The following is a 27,575-nucleotide window of genomic DNA, read 5'->3' as shown; positions in this document are numbered from 1 at the left end:
ATTTGTTTCTCTGTTGACAAGTTTACATAGAAATGAAATTCAGGTGAGAGAATAGAGAGTGTAATTTATTAATTACATATGAATTGGACAGACCTCTCCCTGTTACATCAAGATCTGCTTTCACAACTCAGCATTGCCTATGTCTGGACAACTTATTTATGCTATCTGATAAATCCAAGTTATCAAAATTCAAAATCAGTATAGGACTGTTTTTCACACGTAGCATCAACTGTCCCCCATTCTCCGTTATCAAGGGACTGAGGGGAAATTTGCATATAGAGAATTTTAGAGATCAAGTGTGCAAGGAACCGATTTATCAGTAGTTTTTTTTTTTTTTTTCTCCTTTTTTTTTTATTTTTTTCCCCTCCAGGGTTTATTCTTATATCTATGCTTACAGAATGAACTTCAGCAATTTTTCTGGTGTAGACAAGACATACAAGTAAGTTTTCATCATTGCTGACAGTTAAATGGATGTGTAACTTCACATCAATTTTGGGTTTCTATACTTTTTTATCTTATTTCAAGTAAAAGCAAAAAAATATCCTTTGGGGGGCCCAAAGGTCATAACTCAGCTGAATTATGCTGTTAGTAAAATTACATTCTTCTCTGCAGCCCTGTGAGGATATGATAATATAAGTTTATGTTTATATATTCTGACAGAAAATGAATATATTCTAAATACCATCCCTGTCTGCTCAGTATTCAAGGGTTTGTTAACGCAGGATAGTCATGAACATGGATAGAAGTCATGTGGATGGGATTACCCGAGCATAAATCCTGTGGCATATATGTGGTCTGCGGAGTTACACTGTAGTCAAAAAGTGTGGGAGGAGTCCTGGTACCTCCTGGACGAAATGCCCTGGGAGATTTGGGAGCGGAGGTGGTTTTCTGGTGCTTGTAGGTTTACCCTGACCTCACAGTCCCACCCCCAAGGAACAGGAATGCAAATTGCTGCTCCTTCAGAACAACAGGTGGCTGTCTTCCCCCACAGGTGCAGGATGGAGGAGGTGATGAATTTACTAAATAATCATATTTGTTTCCTGTCTAAATTGTAGCAAAGATGGTAGCAAACTGTCTTTGTTCAAGTACTACGTACAAACACTGATAGGGGGTCTTCTTACAGAGATGCCCCCTGAGGCCAACAATTAATTTGAAATCTATGGCACCACCTGAGCCAATATCTGCACATAAGCTTTTCTCTCAGATCCACACATTGAGTGCATTCTGGAAATAGTACAGAGCAGTCAGTGACTCACCACTGATTGTAGTACAACTCCTTATTTTTGTAAAAATAAAAAACCAATTGATTGTCTCTAGCAGATGGGTAAGTGGAAAGGAAACAAACCGGTGGAGGGAAATGGTATAGATGTCACATCTACAGACCCAGAAAAATCCATGCAGAAGTTACAGTTACCATTCTTGTAGCCAAAGAAAGCCAAAGCCCGCTAAAGCCCACTCAGCAAACACAGAGCAAAACGCCCCAAGTCTTTTCTCAGAGGCACCATATCTTCAACTTTACAAATGAGAATGAAAACGGGGGAAAGGCACGCTTCTGTTTTTAAATGGGAAATGTAGGCTTTAAAATTTGCTAACATTGTGCAGACAAATGATGCACTCTGGGACTGTGGACGTATCAAGTTGGAGTGTTTGAAATGGAGCTTTACCGAGGAAAAATTGCCATTTTTGTCTTAGAAGATAGGACTGCCTTCTTTTGTAGTATTGTATAGAAATACAGTTTGCCTAATATATGATGTGATACAGTGTAATGATAGATCAAAATGATTGCTATTTTGTTTACAATACATTTATTGAATGAGTTTTAAACAGTTAAAGGTGTCTTCTGAATTAACAGAAGGCAAAAACCCAATCCTGACACCTACTTTTAGGGGCTTTTCAGCTGAGACCAGAGCAATCAGAATGCGGATCCCAGCTCCGATTCTGATACTATCATTTTCTATTAGTGGGCCTGATATTTTTTGTTAATATATGAATCTGTCCTGCAGCTTCTTGGAAATAAAGCTTTTCTACAGATAGTTGTGCTGAAAGGTTAATGTGTTTTAGATGCTGATTTGATATGATAGTTCATTAATGATTCAAGTAAGCTGTAGCTTTCAAATTGTGCATCAAGAAAATTGAGAGGCAAGCCAGATGTTGAGCCTGAGCTAGTCTGCACCCTGATGGCTGAATGCAGGATACATACCAGGCCATATGATCTGCATATGTTTCTGTTACACTTAAATGTCATTGACTAACTTAGTAGCCATCTGGCTTAGGTGGATTAATATTCAAATCGTCATCACACAGAATTTGGGCTCTTGTACAGTGCTGAGAGTAGCATGAAGCCACCAGTATGGTTGTGAAGCCACAAGTGTGCTATATTTTCCTTGCACAGTCAACATGCTATTTCACAGATTAAACCTTATGTGGGAATTAATGGTGCTATTCAATATGAGGAAGCAGTTTTAAAGTATCTTCATACTAAATACATCATTGAAAAAAAACTAGTCCTCCTCCCCATGGACCAACAATAGGTGGTATGGATGTTCCTTGATGTTCTGTTGTCCCCACAGAACCAGCTAAAGAAGCCATGTTTCTAGTCCAAACAGCTCACAGACTTTTAAAGGTAAAAACAGGTGTACACAAAGCATCTGAAAAACAAGTTTTTGTTACTATCACAAGACCATGGAGTCAGTGTCATCTCTAATTTTAGCACTTTTTTTTTTTTTTTTTTTTTTTTTTTGTGGGGCGTGTACATTTCCCAGGCCTTTGGAGAGGAGGGAATTGGCAAAAAAGTGCATAGAAATGTGGAAAGTACCAGAGGTATAGCAGAAACAATCTAATTTGAAGTTTTTCTGTAAGAGGTAGCAGCTCTTCCAGAAGTGATATGCCATATTTGATTCCATCTTTCCTATCCACAGAAACGAAGCCTACCTTTGTACATCTTTCATGGGTGAGAGCATTGGGTCAGGCTGTTGTTCCATAAATTTAAGTAATCATTTTTTTCCTCACTGTTCCAAACGAGCCACCAGGATATCTGAATCCAGCCCTGTCTTTCAGTGCTCAGTTTGCTTTCCATCTGCATGTTCCCTACTAGACTATGTCCAAAGCTGTTCACACTGTTCATTATTGTAGTGCCAGGTCCTGGCATTTCTTCAGCTTTCTTTGGAGGAAAACAACTAAAAAAAGCTTTGGAAGAACTGATATGTGTTTTGAGACAGAAAACCCAACATGAATATGAGAGGAAATGTTATTCTGAATTTGTGTCTGTTAGGAGAACAATGCCCGTTTGATTCACAAACTTTACACTGCATTTTAATTACTGAGTGATACTGGGAAGGCTGAAAGATACAAATGTGTCTGTAGTCAGCTCAGTGAATATAAATGAGAGCAAGAAAAGAGAGGTAGGGTGTCTTTTAATATTTTTTCTCTACTGCTGCTCATTTTCTGCTGATGCTTTCTTTTTATTTTATACCTTTGGTAAAGTTTACTTTTATTTTCTTCTTTCAAAAGCAACATCTCTTTCTGATATCTGGGATGCAACTGCTCAATGTATGGTGTTTAATGTCAGAAACCAATAGATCCAGCAGGTGATGAACCATTTGTATACTTCTGAAACTCTGTTGTGCAAATCTGCCATTCAAGTGGAAAAAAAAAAATAACGGCAAAAAAAAAAAAAAAAAAAAAGCAGTTAAGCAGTTTAAGGTTTTCCTTCCTGAATGGGAGAAATGTCTGAGAATTTCTGAACCACTGATCATTTCTTTATGTGCTCTTCATTTGAATAGGCTTTTTGCAGTTACATCACTTAACTTTGTTGAGTCATCTCTTTTCACAGCCAAGGAATTTAAAGGCAGAAAGATAGGCCACCAAATACAGGGTCCAGCACACATTCTGGTATGAATCTCTCTGTTTTCTATTTGTATATACATATATTTGCTGTCATTCTTGTGACTTTTACAATTTTCTACAAGGACTTTTAGAGGGATATGAGTCTGTTGACAGCAGTAGGTTTCCATAATGTAAATTTTACTGAGGGTGTTGCACACATGTTGCCTGTAGTGTCAACAGCCAGTGTGTCCCAGCCAGTCAGTGTCTGAGTTGCATGACACTCACCAGCTGCTCTATGCTGCTGTTGATGGTTGTGCAATAAGTTGTAGGGCTCAACAGGCACACAGAGATTCTTTCCACCCCAATTGTGCTGAACAAAATATGTTTCACAAACACAGAGCCTTCTTTGCATTGGGGTCTCTAAGTTGTAGGAATCCTGCTGCGCATTTCCACATCTGTGAACTGCTGAGCATTCTCAGTGCTCTCTGGAGATGTAGTGATTGGAGAAACAACATGCTTTAGGCGCAAAAGCATGGTGAAAAGCAAAATGAGAAGGATAGCCAGAAGTGTTAAGAACAACCCCACGTAAATGTACAGGCTGGCATATTTATCTGCTGTTGTGTCTACTTCTGTAGCCAGCGTTGGAAAGTGGACACGGCCAGTCAGGTTTCCACGGAATTTGAAATAAATCTCAGTCATCGCTCTCTGTCAGCTTTGGTCCATTTTCCCGATTTATTGTCAAATTTCACGTCTTACCTCACCAGACTAAAAGCAGGTCAAGAGAGGAGACTTAGAACAGATGGCAGGACATCTTCTTAGTAGGATTCAGCAAGGAATGCTCCATCTTCTTGGTCTCACAACTGTTTCACAGAGTTAAGCAGACTGCATAAGACGGGGCTCTGTAAATCATTTTTCAAGATGCTCTTACAATGATAACAGGCACAAAACTTGTGTTTTACACTGCCACCAAGCTTCTCTTTTGTCCTGAAAATGCTCAGGTCCTTCTTTCAGTAGGTCATCTCCAGAGTGAGCTTTCTGCAGCTTCTCCCACAGCAGGTGGTTTACCCCTGTATGAGCCGAGGAAGGTTGCAATCTTTTCTCTCCTAATCCACTTTAGGTTACTGACACTTGCTTAAAATACATAGTTTTGAGCTTCTCCTTAGGAATAGTCAACAAGTTGTCTTTCTAGAAGGAAGAAGCAGAGAGAGAGAGAAATGAAACTATGTACCAAAATAGCCTAGCCTATATGTGCTGTCTTTGGGTAAGAAAGGAGTTAAATCCCATGTTACGCTCCTGTGAGCCACCCAGAAGCACTCAGCCTTTAATTTTAGAGAAAGACCATGCAAATTTAAATGTTAAAGTATCCTCTGGTAATACTTACTTCTTACTCATGGGCAAAAAGAGGCCCTACAGTCTATGGAATTAAATGTCAGAGAAGAAGGGAAGACATGAATCTATCCAGAGTCCTCCACCGTGTGTTTCTTACTACTTAACAGGACCCCTGTTTCTGTTCCAGGGTGCACTCAGCAGGCAGCCAGAGCCCTCCGTGGCTCACTGAGGCCTCCCTGCCCCTGGACACAACACTTCAGTCACCCCTGGCAGCAGAACATAACAGAAATCTTATCTTGTCAGTGCTGTGTTTTCTTCCAGCTGGGAAGAGAAAACCTAAATGCTGAAATTTCGCTGTAAACAAAAAGCATCGTGTTCTGCTTTGATAAGACCAGAATTTCATTCTTAGCTGAAGCAAAAATGATAGCACTGAAACAACGTGATGCAGTCATTTGTAATGCTCACTATGTACACACCTACATGAGATATAAATAGATTAATATTAATGTGGTAACATATTGTGGCAGTCAGATTAAAATGAGACCTTAGGTCAAAATGACAAAAGCTCAGATGCTTTTATTTCACCCAAAAGACACATTGCTGCAAACCATTTTTTACTTTGATGGGCCCTCAGTTTCTAAAATATAGATGTTTTATTGACAAAGCTTGGTTCAGTTCTCCCCATGCACCAATGTCTTGCTGTTCTTCAGAGGGAGGTGGTTGAAATCTGGAGGCCTGAGTCATCAGGGAGCTGATTTTCAGGCTTTCATTACAAGCAAGACAGACCAACTTTGGTTCATGTGATGGGGAAACATCTGTTGTGTTGAGCTTTTGGAGGAGGGATGCTGGGAGCTGTCTACTCTGTTTTTACCTTCCAACTTACCTTCTTGAGTATCAAAACATTTGAGAGGACAACAATCCTATTTAGGGAATATCGGGCCAATTTAGGGAATAGTGCTTGGTAATAGGCTCGCTAGGCTGGGCCAAATTGCTGATGGAAAACATTGCCTGGGGATTTGACTTCTGCACGGGCAGTGGATTTTGTGCTGTACTTTCTGTAGGAGGGTGTAAGCAAGCACAGCAGAAGAGGGGTGCTTAGTATTTTTCCGGGGCCTGACCCAACACTTTTGGAACCTTAAAAAGTGGGGAATTGAAAAGAAGAATCTGTGGCTTAGGCAGGGCCCTTTAGCACATCTTCTACCAAAGTCAATGCTTGTATACTTCCAGTCTATCAACCTGGGCCATGACGTCTAAACTATCTGACCAGGATCGATCAGGTGCAGTCTCCAGCAGACATGAATCATGCAGGACTGGAATGAGAAAGGGGAGCAATGGAAATGAGAGGTTGATTTTCAAGAAGCATTCTGGCATCATCAATGTGATTTGCACTTCAAGAATCCCCTAGCTATGTTTGAAAAATCTCCCCTTAAACTCTCTTGGGCAAATAACAGTCGGGTTGTCAGGGTGCCTATATTCGGCAACACCTGTTTTTGCTAGAAAAACTGAAGTAACCCATGTGCATTGCATGTTTGCAGCAAGTGCTGCAATCCAAGCCAAAGCATGTTTTTTATGTGCAGATCATAAACTTCTCCAGAAAATAAGGTTTACAGAATACACAGAGAAAACAAGTACAGTACTGTTTAAAAAAAAAAATGCTTTTTTTTTTTTTTCTTTTTTTTTTTGTGGAGGGGAGGTTACTGGCAAGAAATTGCCAGCCCATCCAAATCTAGAATATTCACAGAAACGTTTGTTTCAAAAGGCTCAGCTTGCTGCTGAACAGTGTGGAAGGATTTTAAGTTTGAAAGCTTCAGTCAGGATGTACTGAGGTTTAGTTTGGGGTTTCCCTCCTGTACACACTTCAAACATCTTCTGGTGATTTCTCCAAACAACTGTTTTCAGGATAAAGGGCAAACAGATTAATAACCCAGCCACAGCTCTATCAGACTGAGCCAAATAAAAACATCCTCAGATTTCAGTGATTCCTTTCTGCAGGTGACTTTGGGTGCTTTAAAATAAAATACTTCAGGTATATTAGATGTATTTGGTTTATACTGGAGTATTCCTAGTCTTTCAAGATGGTTGTTTTCCTAGATGTGCAACCCCAAACATGAAGTAACCAGTCACCTGTGACTCAGAAACGTTATCATGGAAGCCTTACCGTGATAATGCTAGGTTATAAGCAAGAAAGGTGTCCACAAGAATGTTGTAATTAGTTAGTAATACAGCTATTAAGAACTTGGTGGCCATTTTAATCTCTTTAGCTGATCAGAGGAGACGTGCAACACGTTCCTAATGTAAGAAATGGAAGGTGGAGGTAGTTGGTTGTGCAAGTGAATTCACAGCTAGGGTGGAGAGAGGTAGCGCAAAGTGTACTTTGGGGGTGAATGGAAGCATGAGAGCTCTGCCCTATGTGCCTGTGTGGATGCCTCGCCTTCCGTGTGTCTAGAGGTCCCAGAGGTATGTCTGTGCTGAACCCAGAGACCGGGCTTGTGAACTGAAGGTGCAGCTTGGGCCCCCACAGCCCTCTGCCTCTTGGTGACACAGGCACCCGTATGGGTGCTGTATGACACTGCCCTGCAGTGTGACAGTGACAGAGCAAGTGGTAAGTGTGCTTGAGCCTTCAGAGATACGGGTTGTGGAGGTTTTGTAGTCTCTTTGTCTGGTCTCAAGATCTCCAGCAGTGAGCAAAATGAAAAGGGATCCGTGTCTGCAAAACTCTTGCGACCTTGTTATATCATCTGCGGCATTGACTCCAGCAGCAGGTCTAGTGCTGAGGCAGAAGTGGGAGGACATGAAGGTGAAGGTCAAGCACTTTGGCTCTCGGTTATAGAGCAATACATCTTAATTCTGTGATTTTCCCCCTTTGCATATCTAAATGAAGATTGTTGCCTCACGAGGACTATTCTTGTGTTATACAGAAAGTGGAAATTAGAGGGTATGAAGGTTACTGGCCATATTAAAGCTGTGTTCTTACAGTATGATTTCTCTATTTATAATGAAATGTAGCCAGTCTGGAATCTGACATATGCATGAGTTAAAGTGCAGAGCAATGCCCTTGCCCATCTCATCTGCCGTCTTACTGAGAGCAAAAGCCAGAGCTGGTTTCACTCCTTAAGGAGCAGAGAGCCTAATGGCTTTACTTCATAACATTAGGCTGCAGAATGCGAGGGACATTAATCTTAAGTTCAATAATTAACTACAAACCAAGACCTTGAATTAACAAAGCTCTACTGGGCTCTTATTAATAAAGGGCGCAGATTAATAGTAGAAAGTATTAGCAATGGGGAGTTGGCACAGCTTTCATTTTTTGTAGTCTCAACTGTAGAATTATCAGGAGCAATTAACTATTCAGGCTATTGAAAGCTGTGAAATTAACTACATCATTTCCAGAAATAGTTCAGTAGCTCCAGGCAACCCCAAAGATTTTTGCTTTTTCAGTCTACCAATTATCTCAGTGAGTGTATCTTTTTGGATATTAGTAGATTCAAATTTGCACACTCCCCAGTAAGGAATGTAAGCTTGAAGACCATAGAGACCAATGGCATGTGAACATAAGTGGGTACACAAAGACCTTGAAAAACCTGTGTGTAAAGCAGGTTGCCATTAGAACTTTGTATGACTCAGAATACTGGAGGCAAAACCTCCCTGGGTACCCCGAGAAGCCCCCTAGTCCATGGCCAGAGGTAATAAGTAGAGGTTTAGCATAGAGCAGAGCAGCATAACTAGAGCCCAAATTCCCCATGATCCAAGTTGTTGATGAAGGCTTAATCATTCTTCTCTGGCTGGACAATACATCCATTTCTGAGAAGTGCCAAGCACCACTAGTGCTCAGTAATGCTCAGCAGATACAGATTGATTCCAAGCAGACACTTATTTAGCAGTTTGTTCTCATTTTTAAGCAGGGATTAAACAACAACAACAACACCACAAGAACACACAACGTATTTCATTTAATAAAAAGACAGTAATGAAAATAGAAGTCCTAAACAAAACAACAGTAAGTTTTCTCTAGTGTGTGTCTCACTGAGACAGCAAATTTGTGAACCAAAACTTCAGGGCATTGAAATTACCATCCTCCCTCTGCAGCTAGCAGGGTTTGGGGAACATCAGGAGCTCTCAAGATCTGGCCTGTTCTTAGGAAGCCTGCATGGCCCCTCTGCACCTTGTAGGTCATAGAGGAGCAGAGAGAAAGGAAGATTTTCCCCAGAACAGTGCAGACAACACAAAATGATTTTGCAACTACAATAAATGTCTCGTCTCGCCTACTCCCTTCCTTTTACTCCTGTATTCAGTTTAAGTGTCACTTGCTAGCAAGGCATCTTTGAAAGTACAAGCAACTTTTCCGAGTTCCCTTTTGCATTTCCACCCAACGCTAAAACTGCTACAAAGAATAAAGTGGGACAGAAGAGAACGATACTCCAAGGCTGTTCATTTAAACTGCTCTGTGCTGACAAGTGCAGAAAGGTTTCTTTCTGAACACAGGCAGTGCCGGGTGTGTTATGTCTAGGTGACCTTTAAATTAAAAATAGCATTGAAGAAATGCAAACAAAGCATTAAAGTATCAATTCTGTTCCTGGCTTGCATTTTCTCCAGGGAGGATCTGAGGGAGAGGAAAGAGAGGGGTGTCTCTTCTTCCAGTGGCGGGCGGTGTTTTTTGTTCTCATGCTGAAGTGCAAGGTAGGATGTCAGGGTCTCAGCTGTGAGAGTGCATAGGAAGAGAACAGAATAAAGCATAGTTACCTTTCAGAGCAGGCAGGGGTGTTGGGACTAGGCACTAGAGCAGCTGTTTCACACCATGAGCTTGCTGGTGATTTATCTAGGAACATCTCCGCCCAGGTAGTGGGATTTATGCAGGAAAGGTTTGTTGTCTTACTGCTGGAGTCAGGATATTGCCTTTTAAGCAACAGGCGTGCCAAACGCACTTTCTTCTCTGCTCTTGAATTCACATGGTTTGCTGGCAGGGGTGGCTCTTACTCCAGGTCTTGAGATGGCAACTGACTGACCCAGCAGCCCCAGTGCTGAAGCCCTTCCTTCGCAGGCAGCAGGAGAAGGGGCAAGGAGACTTCTCTTCGTGTGCTTCACCGCCTGGATGGAGGCAGCGTGCGGCAGGCAGTCCCCTCCCTCAGCAGCGGCAGGCAGCAGGCAGAGCAGAGAGGATCGGGAGAGCTCCGGAGCTGCTGCATCTCGGCAGCGAGGAGGGAAGGGAGGGAGGCTGCGAGCTCAGCTCGCAGCAAAGTTTGTGCAAGGTTCTCCTTAACCCTTTCGTGCTTGCAAGTGGTAACCAAGGCTGAGCTGCCTGCTGATTGCGGAGTAAGACCTGAGCCAGGAGGAGAGGGTATCGATTTCTCTCTCTCTGATTTTCTGGAAGTCGCAGAGTGTTTTTTTTGTGCCTCTCAGAAAGGGTTAGCTGGGGAGGGTTCCCAGCTGGACTCCTGTCTGGAACCATGGACAGGTGTTGCTTCTTACCTGAACCCTCAGGATAGTCCCCAAGCATGGCTCTTTGGCATTGGTGCCTTTGGTGTATTTTTGCCCTTGTGTTTAGTGTCTGGGGAGGGCTCTGCAGCTGGTTTAGTTGCAGAGTTGCAGTTGCAGTTTCAAACTCCCTTGAGGACTCTGTGAGTAAACATAACCCCTGCTTTGCTGTGTTGTGGATAAAAATGGTTTTCAGCAACTTAGGAATGCATGAAGCACAATCCACCCTCAAGTTAGGCAGTGTGGCCAGCAGGGCTAGGGAGGTGATCGTCCCCCTGTACTCGGCTCTGGTGAGGCCGCACCTCGAGTACTGTGTTCAGTTTTGGGCCCCTTGCTACAAGAAGGACATCGAGGTGCTTGAGCGGGTCCAGAGAAGGGCGACGAAGCTGGTGAGGGGCCTGGAGAACAAGTCCTACGAGGAGTGGCTGAAGGAGCTGGGCTTGTTCAGCCTGGAGCAGAGGAGGCTCAGGGGCGACCTTATCGCTCTCTACAGGTACCTTAAAGGAGGCTGTAGTGAGGTGGGGGTTGGCCTGTTCTCCCATGTGCCTGGTGACAGGATGAGGGGGAATGGGCTAAAGTTGCGCCAGGGGAGGTTTAGGTTAGATGTTAGGAAGAACTTCTTTACTGAAAGGGTTGTTAGGCATTGGAATGGGCTGCCCAGGGAGGTGGTGGAGTCACCATCCCTGGAAGTCTTTAAAAGACGTTTAGATGTGGAACTTAGGGATATGGTTTAGTGGAGGACTGGTTAGTGTTAGGTCAGAGGTTGGACTTGATGATCTTGAGGTCTCTTCCAACCTAGAAATTCTGTGATTCTGTGAAGGCCCCATAGAAATGAGGCAGGAGCAGCCACAGTTGGTGTGAGAACCCAAACTGTCCCGATCCTTCACATTACCAAACCTTTTGGCCTGCATTTCTTAGCCCCTTGCACAAGGAAGGATGTTTTCTGTCTCTGTCCCAGTTCCCACACAAATTAATCTCTATCAATGAAAATTATAATTTGTTGTGTGTACAGTCCAGGAGGGTGCCAAGGGAACAAGGTTTCCTTTGCTTTATATGCTTTTTGCGTGGTGGCTCAGTGCGCGGGGCACAGATGTCACTTTGGGTTGCGTTGCAGCAGGCTGCTGGGTTTTGCCAGCTGGAGGTGAGCAGCAGGCAGGCAGGGTGGCCACGGTTTGCAGCTGCAAAGCACCGAGCTGCCTGCAGCTGCAGCCAGCCGGGTTTCATGCAGCCTGAGCAGCCACGCTCTGTGTCCCTTGTGCCCCAGCAGCTGGGGTGGCTGGAGGCACTCACAGGGTGAACCTGACCCATGGGCCCGTGCTGGTTTGTGGCCAGTGCCTGGACGTTGTTTTTCCCAGCGTGTGCTTGGGGCACTGGCAGCAAGGTTCCCTTCTGGGAAATGGGTCCCACACGGCTTTGGGAAAGGGAATTTCATTCTCTCAGAATAGCTCTCCTGCTCTGCTTCCCCATGACCACACTGAGGAAAGGGGTCAAAGGGTAATGAAACACAGAGCTGCTCAACTCTTTCATCCTCCTGGGATGGAGGGGTGTCTTATAAACCCATCTTTCCATGGGCTTCAGTCCCTGGCGCTCACAAGCACAGTGTATTATTGCAGCGTTGCACTATTTAGCTAAATAACAGATAGTCTCTATAAAAACCCTGATTCCTCCACACTTTTGCACCGGGTTGAACCTTCTGAAAACCAGGACTTTATACAGCAGCTTTGATTGCTGATTTATTTCACAATTCCTTTGTTGTAATATCATGTGCATTGCCCTATATTGCAGCCTGTGTCACGATTCCCTGCTAGGTACATAGTAATGAAAATACAGTGATAAATCAGAAGGAATACTGTGTGCATTTTTCCCTGGAATCTGTGCAATTACTCCTTTACAAACAAACTACCTGACAGCACCTCCAAACCCTGGACATGTGTCCTTTTATTTCAGAAGAAATAAGTGAGAGCTCTATTTAACTGGGAATTATATTGCTGGATGATTTATGAGACCCAGAAGAGGCAGGCATGTGTTGAAATCCTGCAACCCAGCTTTCTATACAATGCTAATGAGCAGTCCTGAAATGAAAGCCTCTCTCTCCCTGTCCATGCAACACAGCTTCTCTGCTCAGCTCTTTTTCCCTTTGTTGATTTTGCAGTAAATTATCTCTCTCTTTTGTGGGACCAAGCTGCTGTTTGCTGGATGGGCACACTTAGATTTCTTGTTTCCTTTGTAGCAGGGTATAATAAAGACAGATGAATTTTAGATAATGCCACAATTTATACCAGCTGAAGCTGATGAATGCTTGAGTGACTGATTGCTGAATTCCTGAATTGTTGAGAAGCGTGTAAGGCTTTCTCCCTATGTAAATTTTGGGCCAGTCAATGACAAATTTGTGTGACATAAATGAAGGTGTACAAATTGCCTTGGAAATACCCAGAGATATGAACCCAGTGAACATAATTTTTCAAGCAGTCGTTAAGAATTGGGGGCTGAAGAGTAGAGAGCTCATTAGGCTCCTTCCTTTGAATTATTTGACCTGTGCACTAAGCTTTGCATCTGCTCATTTTACACATCTTTCTCATAATAGTCCCACAGCAATCCTCGAGTGAAATTTGGTTTTAACAAGGAGCAAGTAAGATATCGGAATGATTGTTAGTGGCTATAATCTGTATGTTTCTTTAGGGATTCTTCTGTTATCCAAATTCATGAATCCTGTGAACAAACTAAAGTATACTTTGGGTCTTTAAACGTTTATTTCAGTGCAGCTGCAGTGAATGGAGAGAGCTGGGCTCTCCTCTCCCCCACGTTGCTTTTGCAGCAGACACATCCCAGAGTGGTTTATTCAAGTCCTCAGCTGCAAAGATCTTCCATCATCCGTGTCTGTCTGTGTGGGGGAGAGCCAGGGCCAAGCACAGGGCTCTTTTGCTGATGAAAATCATGTTTATCGAACCCTAGAAAGAGCCGTGATTTGGTAGGTGCCTGTGCACACGTCAAAGATGACAGAGAAAACAGAAACTGTGTCTTAGTTTGTAGTATTAGGGGCAGAAAGTGTGTTAAATTAGAGCAGACTGAGCTCAGAGCTGAGTCCGAAATGCATTGTGTGACTGGACACGCTTTCCACCTCCTGTTTAGAGGTCACAGTTAATACCAGCTCACCAGTCACCTATTTATTAGCATCCTTACCTTTTCTCCTGTTAAAATAACTTCTCTCCTCTGCCCACATGATTAATCCCTGCCTGGATGCGAATTTGGCTGACAGAGCTGTTGTGCTGGCCCGAGGCAGCTTGGCTTGCCAGGACTTTCATTAGCTTCAAGGGAAAGTTCGGGGAAGTTCACCCATTTCACCCTGTGGATGACTGCTAGAAACCTGTACCAGGTGGCTTAGAAATCAACTCAGCACCGTGAGCTTCTAGCAGCATTCAGTACATTTGGCAGTAATACTCATACTTAGCACTTCTGTATTTTCAAGACACTTCCCAGTTAGTCAGTCCCTTGGTGAGGTGCAGTCAGACGGCACTGAAGAGGACTGCCAAGCATCCCATTTTCCAGCAGCTTTTTCTGCAGTGCAGCTACTCACAGGATAGATACCTCCTAGAACAGGTGCCCAGGCCCTCTCCAGCCTCAGAAGCCACAAAGTCCAATTCCCCAGGTGCCCAGCTGCTATTAGACCTTCCACATGGAAAAAGACCTGTTCTTTACCCTTCCTGCCTTCCTCATCCCCTGCCCCAGCCATCCAGAGGTGCTAGGAGGAGGCCCCTTGCTGCCATGAGGAGAGTTAGGTAACTGGAACTGCCTGTGGTGGTTGCTTTGGGAGTTGTTCCTGCAAAGACTGGGATGGTTCCTGGTTTGCAGCTAGACCCGTACAAATGCTAGAAACAAGAGGGTAGAAAATACTTACCCTCTTGGAGGAGATACTGAAACAAGCGACAGCACTTGGTGCTGTTTGTCTTGGCGGAGTGGAATCTGCTGTTTTTATTTGAATGTGTTTTGTTTTTATAGCCACAGCAGACGATCTATACCACAAACAGGCATGTGGAAAACATTAAAAAAAAAATGTCATGTTTCAGTAGGTTTTAGAACTGCAGCCTAGTGCGTGTTTGGACTTACAGATATTTATTGCTCGTTCAGATTTGCATGAAATAGGTCTAGCTGCCATCAGCTTTACAGGAGAATATCTATAGTCCATTGGATGGAAACCAGCAAAGGAAGTTTCCTGGAGCTTGTTTCTTGCTTAGGCCACTAAGGGTCCCAAGCAAATAAACTGACTTGTCTTTGCATCATTTCTATTTCAGCTGAAGGGAGAATCGTTACTACCACTCCCCCACAAACAATCTGTCAATACAAAGTGCTACGCAAATGCACGCGGTCACGAGCCCACTGCTTCAGCAGGGCTGGCTGCCTTTCCCCCTCTGCATTCCCACGCAATCTTGTTTTGTCCAGTGCAGTGTGCCTCAAAATGCTTCTGTGTTTGGACTGAAAGAGTTGTGTTGTTTTGAAAGGCTTTGGGCTATTTTGACAATTTGGCTTTGTTTTGAACTTCAAAAATTCTGCAATGCTTTCATTTATTTATACAAACTCATTCTCCCACAGATAACTGAAGAAATTCAGCCTGGTCTGAAGTTCCTGTTAATTTTTAGGAACACTTCTGATTTGCCTTACTGTTGTCAGTGAACAGCTACATTGTCCTGCAGAGAATTCTGTCTGAAGCAGTCCTAAGCTATATTTTCATGAGTGAGCTCGTGAAGAAGGTTGTTGCAGATCCCCCAAATGGTTAAACACCACTCACAGAAGAGACTTGCAGTGCTCTAGTTAAGTTGCTGAGATCTAGCTCAGGTAGGGCCAGATGGCAGAGCGGGGGCTTATGTAGAGACCCCTGGCAGGGAGGTTTATCTAAAAAGCAGGTTCCACCTGGATCCAGGCTTAAAGTACAATGCAGCCACCCTCCACCAAGGTCCCACACACATCCTTGTGGACCCTGACAAAAATCAGTTGAGCACTGAGTTAGGGACAGAACTTAAAACAGAGCCTGCTCTCCAGCCCATGGTATAGAATATTATGATTATTTTCTTGTATGTAGGACAGCTCTTGCAGCAATGCCTATTTTTAGGGAGTTCAGCACAATTCCAAGACCCAGGAGCTTCAGGTAAGTCTGGAGAAGCTTTCAGATGTGCTGATCATCAGTTTTTGGCTGGCCAGTTGCTAAGAGACAACCTGAGAGTTGCTCACATGGCGGTGAGCCACTCCGTTTTAGTCACTTAAAGCAGACACTTGATTTAGCACTAAGAATCAAACTTGTCTTACAGCCCATCTGCACTGCTTACCGGATGATTTTAGCATGATTGATGACAATGCGTAGTAATTGCTAATAACTGGGCCTTATTTTATTGACAAGATAACAAGGAGACTAGGTTGTTTCTCTGTGTGATGGACAAATAACGCATGTGGACAGTTCAACTTTTGCTGAGAACAGAATTTTGTTCTTTCCTGCATAGCATGGCTGTTTCCTCAGGGGAGACTCAGCATGGACCTCAGCATCAAAACCAACACCTGAACTGTGTGCATGCATGAAATGTGCACGTTTTGTGCTTTGGTGCTCTGCCTGGTTCTGAAACTCAGGATATTCTTGACGGAGCCTGAAAATCTACTTGTTCACGTTTTATTCCCACGTTTCTCCACAGTCTGGCTCCATGCTCTGGCTGTGGACAGCTTAGCACTGCCTTCAGTGCCACTTAACAAGGGTCTACGGGCAAGTGCGTGAGTCACTTACAAGGTACTGGACATGCTGTCGCCACAAAGCCCATCTCAGCCCACCCAGAGCTGGGCCTCTCTGTGCAGAGATCCCTTTGACTCCTGTGGGCCTCACAAAGATTTCTGCCTGCAGGAATAGCTTGCAGCATTGAGGCTTAGATGTGATTCCCTGAAAGGTGCTTCACAGCACAGATGATGCCGAGGAGAGTCTCAGACACAGTCACACATGTTAAAACATGTGCCTTTCCTCCTGTTACGGCTCAAGATACCCCCTGAACTTGCCAGGCAGCACCGTGATTATGAAGCTGATCAGTAAGAAGCTTTTTCTTCAGGGCTCATCCTGAGCAGAACTTTCCTAAAGCTGGAAGTCGTTGTTATGCAGGGTGGTATTTTGGTCTGGGCCCAGAGCTAGCACTCAGGTATTCACTAACTCACTCTTGGCAGGGGCCCATGAGGCATTGCTTTCATAATCTTTAAAGCATGAACAGATACTACCTGAATTCCAACCAAGTCCTCCCAGGCAGACCATAAAGCTGAATGTACAGGGGTAGAGTATTGGGAATGCTAGCTGCAAAACAGTTAAACCCTTCCCTGAAGTCTCGGATGTCACATTATTTGCATGATTCACAGTTAACAGATGGGCTTATGCCTATATTCAGGGGGACCATTCTTCAATTGCAATCATTAAATAATAATTATGACAGTTTATACTGAAAGGAAAACAATTTTGTGATGACCCCATTACATCATTTTTTATTTCTTTGGTTTGTTTGTTTTAGTTCCAGTCTTAAAGAAGAAAATCCCTTTTCTCAGTTCTCATTTGCAAAATATGCAGCTAAGAGGACTTTGCCCACCCACACACTTCAACATTTCAGATATCAGTATTTCCATCCAGGGCTGGATGAACTCTTTCTAAACCCGTCTGGAGGAAACATGGTTGAAATCTTTGCAGCAAGAGAGTGAAAAACAGTAGTAGATGCAAACACTGCCATCTCTGCTCTGCCACCATTTTTCACTGCAGTTTTGAATAAACTGTTCAAATAATCTGTTCTATGCAGGAAAGCACAGCACAGAAATCCTCACCCACTGCCAAGAGTTAGCAGAGTTATCAAGCTAAAAAATTCTTCAAATGATAAAAAAGGCCTTGCTGCATAGCATTGGATTAAAGGACACTGGATTAAATCTTCCAGGAGTTCAGATTATCTCACATACATCTGCTTCAGAGCTTCTGACACCTTCATCTGGAGACACTCAATATGGCCTTGCTCAAGCATGGGACTTGAACTGGACCATGGGCCTGAAAAAGTGTGTGGTATCTGTGCTGCTCCTCCCCGTTGTCTCTGCCTGTGGCTACCCCTACAACACAGGAAAATTCACCTTACAATAAGATGTTCCTGACAGCCTCTGTGTGCTGAGGATTCTGCTGCAGAGGGATATGACATGTATCCTGGGGCAAATTTCAACATCGCAAATCAGTCTGGGAATAAGGCCTCAATTACATGCAGATTTAACCTGCAGGTGGGCACGGGAGCCCCTTGGTGCTTATCGTGGAAAACAGTCAAGGTCATCAGAGTGGGAGCTTTACTCCTTTCCTGTATTGTACTCCTTTGCTTCATAAAACAGCCATTCAGGTATTTCTTTTTAATCCACTTCCCAGGAGTGACCCTTCCCAATATCAGCATCCCTTCTCTTGCCTCAAGTCCCTAAGTCGTGCTCCTGCCTCTGCCTCAAAGCACCTGTACCCTAACATCTGCTGCTTATGGCCAAAGAGCCTCAGAGCTCTGTGCTGGGTCACAGGCCCCATGCATTACTCTGGCCCTGTGCAACCGTATCCCAATTTATGCTATGACACTGATGGAGCAGGAAAAGAGTTACGGCACAAACAATTTTGAAATCTGTGATTCATTGGATGAAAAGACAATATGCTATTGTTTGTCAGCTTAGGTACAACAGTAGGAACCTAACATTACCAGTGAATTCTGCTTAGAGATGAATCTCAAGCCCTAGTTCCAAAGTTAAATCTCTCAGAGTACCGAAGAGGAGCAGAGAAGGCAGCGTGAAGCCAAACGAAGAACAACCGCACAGTGTGACTGTGTTTGTTCTCACTGTTTCACTGGAGGCCTCTTCATACGACAGCTTTTAGCATGTACTCCTTTCCAACAACACTGGAGACAGGATGTCAGCTGAGACAGACTTGGTCTGATCTGTGACGGCTGTTGCTGTGTATTTATGGTACAGCCAGGAGTGTTTCCATTTAATGCCTGTCTGATAGCAGTCACAAGTTCCCTCTTCCCCAGCCTCTGGGTCAGTAACAGAACAAGCTCACCGGCCAGTTCCACTTAATTACTGTTCGTTTTTGGTGAAACAAAGAATAAATGTTGCTGTGTGACCGTGTGCTTAACTAATGTGCTTGATTATTAATAGCCAGCTTTGGTTCCCCCCCCCAGCCTGTGTGCCACAAAATACATTTCCCTACTGTCTCCAGGATCAAGCTGTCTGGGAAGCCACCGTTCTGTGAGGAGACTGGACAAAGACCTTTTTGAACTTCCTTCCATTTTAACAGAAGACTGATCTCCCTCTTTATTTTTAGCATGTTATCAACAAAAGTTGCTTTATTGCTTCGCTGTTCATAGATGAGGACATAGTTCTGATACGGACAAACAGCTCTACCCAGAAAAATTCCCCATATTGTTCTCCCGCATGGCACACATGAAATGCACTGCTTGGTTGTCTGGTTCTTCTCCTCGCAGGCCTCTCATGCCCACCACTCCATACAACCTCTCAGTTCCTGCTGAAAGCAGGAGGTGTTATCCATGCCCCAAATCCACATTCCCAGACTCTCCCAGCCTCTTAAAACCCAGGCTTCTCTAGTGCCCAGGCATCAGATCCAAACACTGACCATTTGCAGATCTTGTACTGCACTCAGGTGATGCTCTTGAAGAGGCTTCTTGTCCTGGGCAGCTGTAGGAAGCCTCATTGCTGGGCATCAGTGGCCGAAGAAGATGTGCATTGCACAGGGGAGAAGACTGAAAAGAGAGACCTTCTGGATGCCATGCTACTGCTGAAAACGAGCCTTTTCTCTGGCGGGTCCCTCTTATTATTTCAATAGCTATTCCATGTATTTACTTTAAAGGACTTGAAAATTCATACATCCATTCTCCATATATCTGCATGACTCCCACTGGAGACACAAAGGCATTAAACCCTTCCCCTGACAACAGCTGTAGGAAATATTGTGTCATTGCTTCATTTCTACTTCTTGAAGAGAGAGCCTTTTGATACTTTACCTGCTAATGCCAACAGAATCCCTGTATCCACTTCCTAGGATTTGAGGCTTGTGCAATAGAAGGCACAATATCTGCTTCTCCATACAATTTATCATTAATATTTCTTCCTGCTTCAACTCTTCTAATGACAAGTTCAAAACAGTTAAGGAAAAGAGTAAATGTAGGAATAATTCAACAAGCTGCTGGTCCCAGGCTGTAACAGGAGCATGTACAGTGGTTATGATGTGCTGGGACTCTAGCAGGGGTCAGTCCTGCTAAGATTATCCTGGGAATAAATGTGTGCACTTAAATGATATTACACTGTAAGAAATTAGACCTCTGAGGTCCACTGCTTTAAAATGAGGAAATCTCAACTTCCATGATCTTGGAGCAGACCCAAAATCAAAAGCTATAAGATTTTTTTACGCCACTCTGTAGACATCTCTTTATGTGGACCCCACCAGACTGCAGTGAGTGCTCTGCCTCGCCTAGGGCAAATGACTGAGTTAATCAGCTGGATAACTGAAGAGGTCATTCACGTATTGGTCAGATTCAAAGCCTCTGAATTGATGACCAAAGCTTGTGATAGCAATGCTTTGCTGGGCTGCACCATGGTCACTCCTTGGCGGAGCCTCGGTTTCTTCAGCTGGGCACTTTTCCATCATCTCTGTGCTCGGTTCCCAGAACTGGGCTTCTTGAAGGAGCTGTTTGTGAATGTGCTGCTGCTGACTTCATCCCTCACACTGCAGCTAGCTCCCGGCCTGCACACTGAGTGCAGTCCTGAGCACCAAAGGGAACTTTGCTGCACTTTAATATCACCACCAGGGGCTGGAGCTAACCTTTGTGCATCCCCTGCACAGCTGGGCTGACGTTAGCATAGGGACTGGTTCTTTGACCATTAGCCCAGCCACCAGTGCTTGATGTACTCCCGGTTCCATGACTGCCAAAGCTGAGTTGCAGAGTTCTGGACGCTAGCAGACAGCTTGCAGCACCCAAAGGTGCTGTGTCCTTGGGGTTGCGTTACCCTGCCAAACATCATCAGGTGGCAGACCTGCAGGAATTCACCGTATCAGTGTTGGATGTTAGCACTGCCAAAGCCCTGAGCCTGCAGCCAGGTGTGGGCTGGTGTAGCCCACTGACAAGTTCTGGTCACTCCGCACGGAGCAGAGTTTGGCCTGTTAGCCATGGCTCACAGGCTTTGTAGCTTACAATATAGCAGCTCATGCTTGTGATGCTGGAGCAGCCTCGTTCAAAACCCGCTGGCAGTCAAGATAAATGCTTTTACAAGGACGGAAGGGAGGTGGTCTACAATTTGGTCAGTTCCTCAAGTCTGAACTACCCCTTCTTACTTTAGCACCATTTGTGTCTGCAATCCGCAGCCCCCATTCCTGCCCTGCTTAGATTTCTTTCTTTTTCCTTATATCACTGTACAGAAAGCTGTGCATTGTCCATCCTTCTTCTTTCCAAGCCATCATTCCCCACCCCCAGCCCACCTCAGGCTCACACAAAGTTCACGGGAGCAGAGCCAATTTACCGCAATGTTCATATTTCAGCGAGTGGGTCATATTGGACAGCACTGCAGTGGAAATGCAGCAGTGGGCAGCTGTTTCCCATTTATTCACATGTAACCTTCACAGCACTGTCAGCAGAATATTAAACAAGGTTTTAGCATCTGCTTTTTTGGTTGGTTGGGTATCAGCCAACTGCTCCTGAATTCCAAGATTGACTAAGTGTCTGCATATCTCATTAGCAGGGTTAGCAAATGTTTATCACTCAGTGCCACAGCAAAACCTCAGCCACCCTTAGCTCCTCTGCAGAACATTATTGTTGGTCGCAAGTATCTGATTCTTGTGGCTTCTTTTACCAGGGCCCAGCATGAGCTTTCCTCTGTTTCCTAGGGACTGTAGGAAAGCTCCAGGCCATACCAGACTGAAAAGAAATGGCCACTCTCACCAAAATGAATGTACCTTTTCTTGGTCAAAAAAACAAACCAACCAACCAAACAAGAAGCTTTAGCCTGCCCCCCAGCTGTTTTAAACCACACTACAGAATTAGCTTGGGACAGTGCAGAAAATTACTGTCTGATTCACTCTTGCTGGCCCCAAATGACATCCAGGAATTCACATCTGTGTTCCAGGTATAACCCCAAGGACATTCTGGAAAGTCACCGTCTGTGGTGGTGGGCTGCAGCTCCTTCAAGCTTCCTTGCACCGGTCAATTCACACCCAGCTTTCTCACCCACCGTATGTTCAGGTAAGCAGTGGATATTCCAAGCATTCAACTGTCAGTAAGGAAAAGCAGGTGGAAAAAAACATGCCAGAAGGGACAGATGCAATCCTACAAGTCCCCTGATTAGATTTACACCTTCTCTCTGCATCTGGTTGTGTGTCTGCCCAGCAGTGAGTTGGGTGAACATATTCCCATCTTTCGTTACTGCTCTTTGTCACAGAAAAGCAGAGTCTCAGACCTAATTGTAAGGTCTGCAAGTGAATTACTCCTTTCAAAGGAAACCTGTGTTAATAAAACTTGGCACATCTGGCTCTACATTCACACATTCCAGTATGCAGCAGTCAGGACTGCCACTTTTGGAGACGCATCCTATTTTTTCTGGTAGTGGGACACTGAGATCTTTCTCAACTCTACTGACATCTAATGATTCTCTTTGTTGCCCTGCTTGTTACCGTCAGGGCACATCGGATTCACTGCCATCTGAGGTAAGACTTGTTTTGTGAGTCTGACAAGAAATGTTGAAGTGTCTGAGGCACTTTGGATAATTCATCTGAGAAAGAGTGTGAGCTCCTTGCACAGGGAACATGCTAACCTGTCTGAAAGAACTACAAAGAAGCAACTGAAGAGACAGTGTACACGAACAGAAAAATTCCAGTGCCATTCATTCAAGCAGCAACAGCAGCATTTCACTTACCCCAGCCTGATCTTTCTCAGGTTTCCGTGCACTGAAATACCTCCCAACATTCCTAATGACTTGAGCACCATTTTTAGTTTCTCATGTTGAAGCTTCTTTGCCCCCTGCTGCAATCTTCAATTCAGTGGGGTAAAATGGGGATAAACTGGGGTTATATTTAAATGATACGTCAATTATTGCTAACTTAAAGCTAATGATGGGAGAGGTGGTTTGCCTTGTTTGAAAGGTACGTGAATCTGAACTGAGCTGGGTTCCTGATTAGGATTTGGATACCAGGCCTGGAGCTAGTGCCATGAGCAAGTAAGAGCAATGGTAGCGAGCTCAGACAGTAAGCACTGAAGGTGCCTGGGAACTGTAACCATGTCTTACTAGGTTTCTATGCAGCATATCAAATACAACGCTGAAAAGCTCTGGTTATGGGTGAGATAATGTGACTGTCCCCAAAAACACTGTAGATGTGGTCAGTGCATACCAAAGGGCTGACTGATAATTCATGATCCATTGCCCTTCAGTGTCAGGAAGGAGGCTGGGATGTGGATGTAATATCCTAAGAGAACAGATAATGTTGGGTTGCCCATTATTTCCATCTTTTTCTACTAAGCATTGCTTTTTTTCTCTTTTTCTTTTATTTTTCTTTTTTTTTTTTTTTATTTTCTTTTCTTCTTTTTTCCAGAGATCCATGCCATACTGCCAATTTTCATGCAGCTATGCTTAAAAGTCTTGAGTATATTTTTTTGATCCCACTGTTTTTGGATTCTGTATTGCTACTAGGCTGGTGTGACCAGCTTGTTTACAGTAGTCTTCTGTGCTCTTCATCTTCTCATGATGCTTTAAACTGGATGTTTGGACACCTTCTAGGTAATCCTAAAAATGCCCACTAATAATATAACACTTTTTCCTAGAAATGATTCCTACTGGGTAGTATGTTGAAGATCAGGCCTGTTTTTGGTTACAGCTCTGAGCTTTGTCCTAGATTTCTCTTCTACATCCATCCCAGGATTTAGTTTTCTGTGCCTCAGTTCACCACTTAAACTTGCTTAAATCTGTGATCTCCCATCTTTCTGTCTGATGTGCTTTTAAAACACATGATGGTGGCTGACTGTCTTTCTTCCGGTGACAAAAATGGCCTTCCGTGCTCTGTTGTCTCTTGAATACTTTGATTTACACATTGATTTCTATGTGGCTATAGATATGTCACATTAAGCAGAAGCTGGCGCTTGGCAACACAAATGATCGCAACACATCACCTCCCCTTAATGACCTTGGCCAGACATCCACAGGTAAGGGGTGTAACTGCCAAACTGACATTTCCCTCAGGAAATGCTCTGTCCCTCCTCTGGTTCCCCCCTCCCCTTCATTTGGAAAATCTTTGATAATTAAATCACTGCAAAGGCAAGTGATCTGTTGTTATAATTCATTTGATAATTCAGCCTAAGCCCCAGGTTTCTCTTTGCACAAATGAAATTTGCTCTGTTCACAAAAGATTGACTCCCAAGCTACCTGCTTACTCACACAACCCCTTTCTTAATTAGAGGGCTGAAACTAGCAAAGCATGGCCTTCTTCCCAGCATAGATGACCTTAGGGAAACAAAAAGGCTTTTCATTAAAGAGGTCCTGGAGATTCTGCCATAAAGAGGAGAGATATATTCATTTCTGGAAGAATATACAAAGATAAAATTGCTGTTTGGTCACTTACTGCAGGCAGCATCTCCTGTTCTCAGGCAGCAGAGAGATGACGGGTTCAGCTGTTACACTGGGGACCCCTTATTCTGGCTTCTTACATTTTATTTTATTTATTTTTTTTTCCCATTACTCAGCTATGTTTCTCTTTACCTTAGTAGGTTTTGCTTGAAAGAACTGGCTAAAGTTTTAATAAGTGTTGTCTTGGACATGAAGAACAGCAAGACTTGGTCTGGAAAGCACAACCTTTTTCCCCTGTAGCTGAAAGAGTTGCTCTGTAAGAGCCAGCAGACACTTTTTGCACTGCATAGTCCAACTACTCCAATGTGATGCAGCACCTGCAGGCAAGTTGCCACTTGAAAAAAGAACCATGGCCATGATGATTTCTGTTGTTGATGTCTTCAGATTAAGCTTGGATATTTTTCCATTAGAAATCATAGTGATGCACTGGCTATTTGCTCCACATCTGTATTGAAATGTTACACTAAGGATCCAGCTCAGGACTTGACCATTCTTTTTGGCTTCCATAAACTACCAGTCTATTTGAAGATAAATTCCACATAACCAGGGTATCAGGTCTGTGATACCGAAGGACCGTACCTGGACTGAGGCAGGCTCTGAATTGCCTGGTGGGGAAGCAGTGTAGCTCCAAACCACCCTCAAGCACTGCGGCAGTGCCTGGTGCTCAGCCATGCCATGGAAGTTGTGCCAGTTGGAGAACTGAAAGCAAGAGCAGAAGAAGAAAAGAAAGAAGAAGAGGAAAGCTGCCATACCCTTTGTTTACTGCAACAGACGTTACTTTACCAGCCCTCATGCCTTGGGGACAACTACAAAAATTTCTGCTGAATTGCCCCTGTGGCCTGTAAAATGGACTACAACAACTTTCTGAAGATTTCACTTCTGCATCTGTAAGGGCTAGAGATCAAACTGCTGCATTTAGTTAACACTCCCTGCAAACCAGCTTGTTCGGAGTCACCCGTTGCCTCTGAACTCAAAGCACATTTGGATTCCTAATAGAAACAGCTGTGAGTTTTCACTGGAAATTTCCCTTTGCTGTATCCAGAAGGTTTCCCGTTTCTTAGACGACATGATGGGGATTCCTTAGCAAGCTGTTTGAATGCCAGGGCTCTTTTTTCCTTGCTACCCATCTCTTGCTCAGGACAGTTGTTGAGGTACAGAGGGTAGAACCACATTCTGTTTCCATTTATGTGTGAAATCCCTGCAGTGATAAAAGGTTGGTTCAGCTCTCACCAAGTACAGGATCTGGCTGATGTTTAAACTCACAGCAATAACAATTTCATTACCTTTGAGATTTCTGTCACTGAAAAAGAATGGATTGACATGCTAGAAGCCAAAAATATCACCCACATCTTCCCTGCATATCCCATCACATTCTTTTATTTGGTGTCAATACGCATTTGCAGACAGCAGTAAGCATCAATAGGCAGTAATAAACTGGAATATCCAGTGACAACCACTTTGTATAGTAGATGCTAGCTGGAAGTTTTGAAATAACATCTCGGATTCATTGTTTCTGGATCCTGTCAAGTATCCCAGGGCTCTGAAACATTTCGGAAGTTGTTTAGACAATAAATACTACAAATGAGGTATTTATAAATTTATAATTGAGCAGAAGGACCCCCAAACCTTTACAGCATGGAGCAACCACTAACCATCTGGAGCTGGCAAACAACCCAGGGGTAGGTTAGTGCCCAAGTGTTACTACTGAGGTTTTACAGCAGCTTCAGAAAGCGTCTGTCTTGTTGTGTCTGAGGGACACAGAACTGGATGAACCCTGACCTGACCTAGCTTTCTAGTTTGTGGCCAACCAAATCAGTTTTATCTGCTGGCCTCCTGATTGTCTGGTGATATAACTTTTCCTCCCTAGAATCAGCCCAAGCTAGCACATTTTCATTTTGGGGAAAAGGGCAAAAGTTTTTGTCATGTTTCATCTAAAAGACAGCTTGCCTCTTCCTTACAGAGAAAGCTTTGTTCTCATCTGCTTCCAGAGAAAGCATCCCAGCCCTGCAGCACAGCAATATTGCATTAGCGTTCTGCAGGCATGACTCTCACATGCAGTTTCATAAACAGTAATTTTCTTTAGGGAGCCTGAGGGAAAGAGGAGGGAAAAATAGGGGAGAATAGTGGGAAGACACTCACTAGACAACTTGACTTTTCAGGAAGATAGAGCCATAGGCTGATTTATATCCTTTTGCCAAGGGAAGGCAAACGTGGTTGTCTCGACTTCTATATTTATTAGACTTGAACTGCCACTCCTTGCAGCACAAAGATCTCAGATTTTAAGAGCCCATAATAGCAGGAAAGTAAACCAGCATTCTTGTGTAGCAAGCTGTTGTAAAATTTAAACAATATTCAAGTATTGCAATTTATCCACTATAGCCTGATACCAGTAAACAGCAGGGAAATCAGCCCGCCCAATTTCCTTTCAGTACTCTGAGCAGCTCCACCTGGCCTCTGCTCTGAACCAATCCTTGCCAGCAAGCTTCTATTCAGAAGGTAGGTAAAGCTTTACCAGGGGCTGTTACTTGGTGTGTTCTGTAGGTGACTTTTTCCTCTATTAGAGCCACCAAAAATTGGGAGCCACTAAGAATTAGGACTCTAGAGCATATTTCTGTATAAAATAAATAGCATTGTTTTAGCCTATGTTGCTGAAAAAAGCTTGTGTGTTGTCAGATTGTCAGACAGTGGCTGTTCTTGTGCTGGTGAGCTAGTCACAATATGGAGTTTTAATCTGAAAACAAATTTTGGGCTGTGAAAAAGACCTAGCTTCACCTGTGTGTTTTTCATACTGCAGCATCAGAATATCAAGTAAGGAAAATCTCTGTGATGGCATGAGCCACTTGGGCAGCAGAGTGTTCAGGAGGGTTGTACACCAAATATTAGACTCTGGGCTCCAGCAGTGGGAGAAACAAAGTCTGCATGCAAATATGGCAGAAAATCGTGCTGTGATGGCCCTGCTGTGCTTCTGGTGCTTGGGTCTGGGCATTTACTGTGTTCTGGAGTTTCCCAACTCAGTATAGGGGGGGGTGAATATTTTCCTGAATGGTTCTTTAGCTTCTATACACTTTTTTTTTTTTTCCAATCCTCCTCTGTGGTAAGGTCACCTCTTTATTTATCTTATGCTAGCAACCAGACTGGAAATCAGCTTGTTTCCAACATCTGCTCCTCTTAGGCATCACTTACAGCTTCTTTAAGAGTACTTCTCTCTTCCTTATTTTTTCTTATATGTCCTTTCCCTTGCTCTCCCTTCAGTCTCTCCTATGCTTGTGCTCCTTGCTCTAACTCACCCCTGCTCTCCACCTCTTCCAAAGCAT

At 43.8% G+C, this 27,575-nt stretch overlaps 2 protein-coding genes and 1 long non-coding RNA gene across 7 annotated transcripts in view; 2 read left to right on the top strand and 1 right to left on the bottom strand.

Moving 5' to 3' along the window:
• The window catches only part of LOC119717817 (uncharacterized), a 33,176-nt gene extending 12,304 nt beyond the window's left edge, over window positions 1-20,872 (top strand). For 2 of the 4 annotated variants that reach the window (XR_005268122.1, XR_005268121.2), the window contains exon 2: window positions 17,151-20,872. This is a non-coding gene — a long non-coding RNA (uncharacterized lncRNA). Of the gene's footprint in view, window positions 1-16,115 lie in introns of all 4 variants that reach the window. The other 2 variants (XR_011811617.1, XR_005268120.2) reach the window with 1 other exon arrangement.
• Window positions 45-10,626, bottom strand: SERTM2 (serine rich and transmembrane domain containing 2). The gene is made up of 2 exons (XM_027465250.3): window positions 9,895-10,626; window positions 45-5,010 (listed from the first exon to the last, which is right to left on the bottom strand). Exon 2 carries the CDS (start codon window positions 4,522-4,524, stop codon window positions 4,246-4,248), a length of 279 nt encoding a protein of 92 aa, XP_027321051.1. The 5' UTR covers window positions 4,525-5,010; window positions 9,895-10,626; the 3' UTR covers window positions 45-4,245.
• A 999-nt stretch (window positions 20,873-21,871) lies between the features above and the next one.
• Window positions 21,872-27,575, top strand: part of DCX (doublecortin) — a 100,228-nt gene continuing 94,524 nt past the window's right edge. Inside the window, exon 1 of one of the 2 annotated variants that reach the window (XM_072042796.1) lies at window positions 21,872-21,890. The gene's annotated coding sequence lies outside the window, so the exon portion shown is untranslated. Of the gene's footprint in view, window positions 21,891-26,600; window positions 26,758-27,575 lie in introns of those variants that run through there. The other variant, XM_013095502.5, reaches the window with a different exon arrangement.

The sequence above is a fragment of the Anas platyrhynchos genome, chromosome 10 (genome assembly GCF_047663525.1).
Source record: "Anas platyrhynchos isolate ZD024472 breed Pekin duck chromosome 10, IASCAAS_PekinDuck_T2T, whole genome shotgun sequence".
Taxonomy (NCBI): Eukaryota; Metazoa; Chordata; class Aves; order Anseriformes; family Anatidae; genus Anas; species Anas platyrhynchos.
The sequence above is the reverse complement of the archived record's forward strand: the minus strand, read 5'-3'. Positions and strand labels throughout refer to the sequence as shown.

What these genes read in the sequence shown, in the direction of transcription:
- SERTM2 (XM_027465250.3), bottom strand. Translation starts at nt 4,524, where the DNA reads ATGACTGAGATTTATTTCAAATTCCGTGGAAACCTGACTGGCCGTGTC.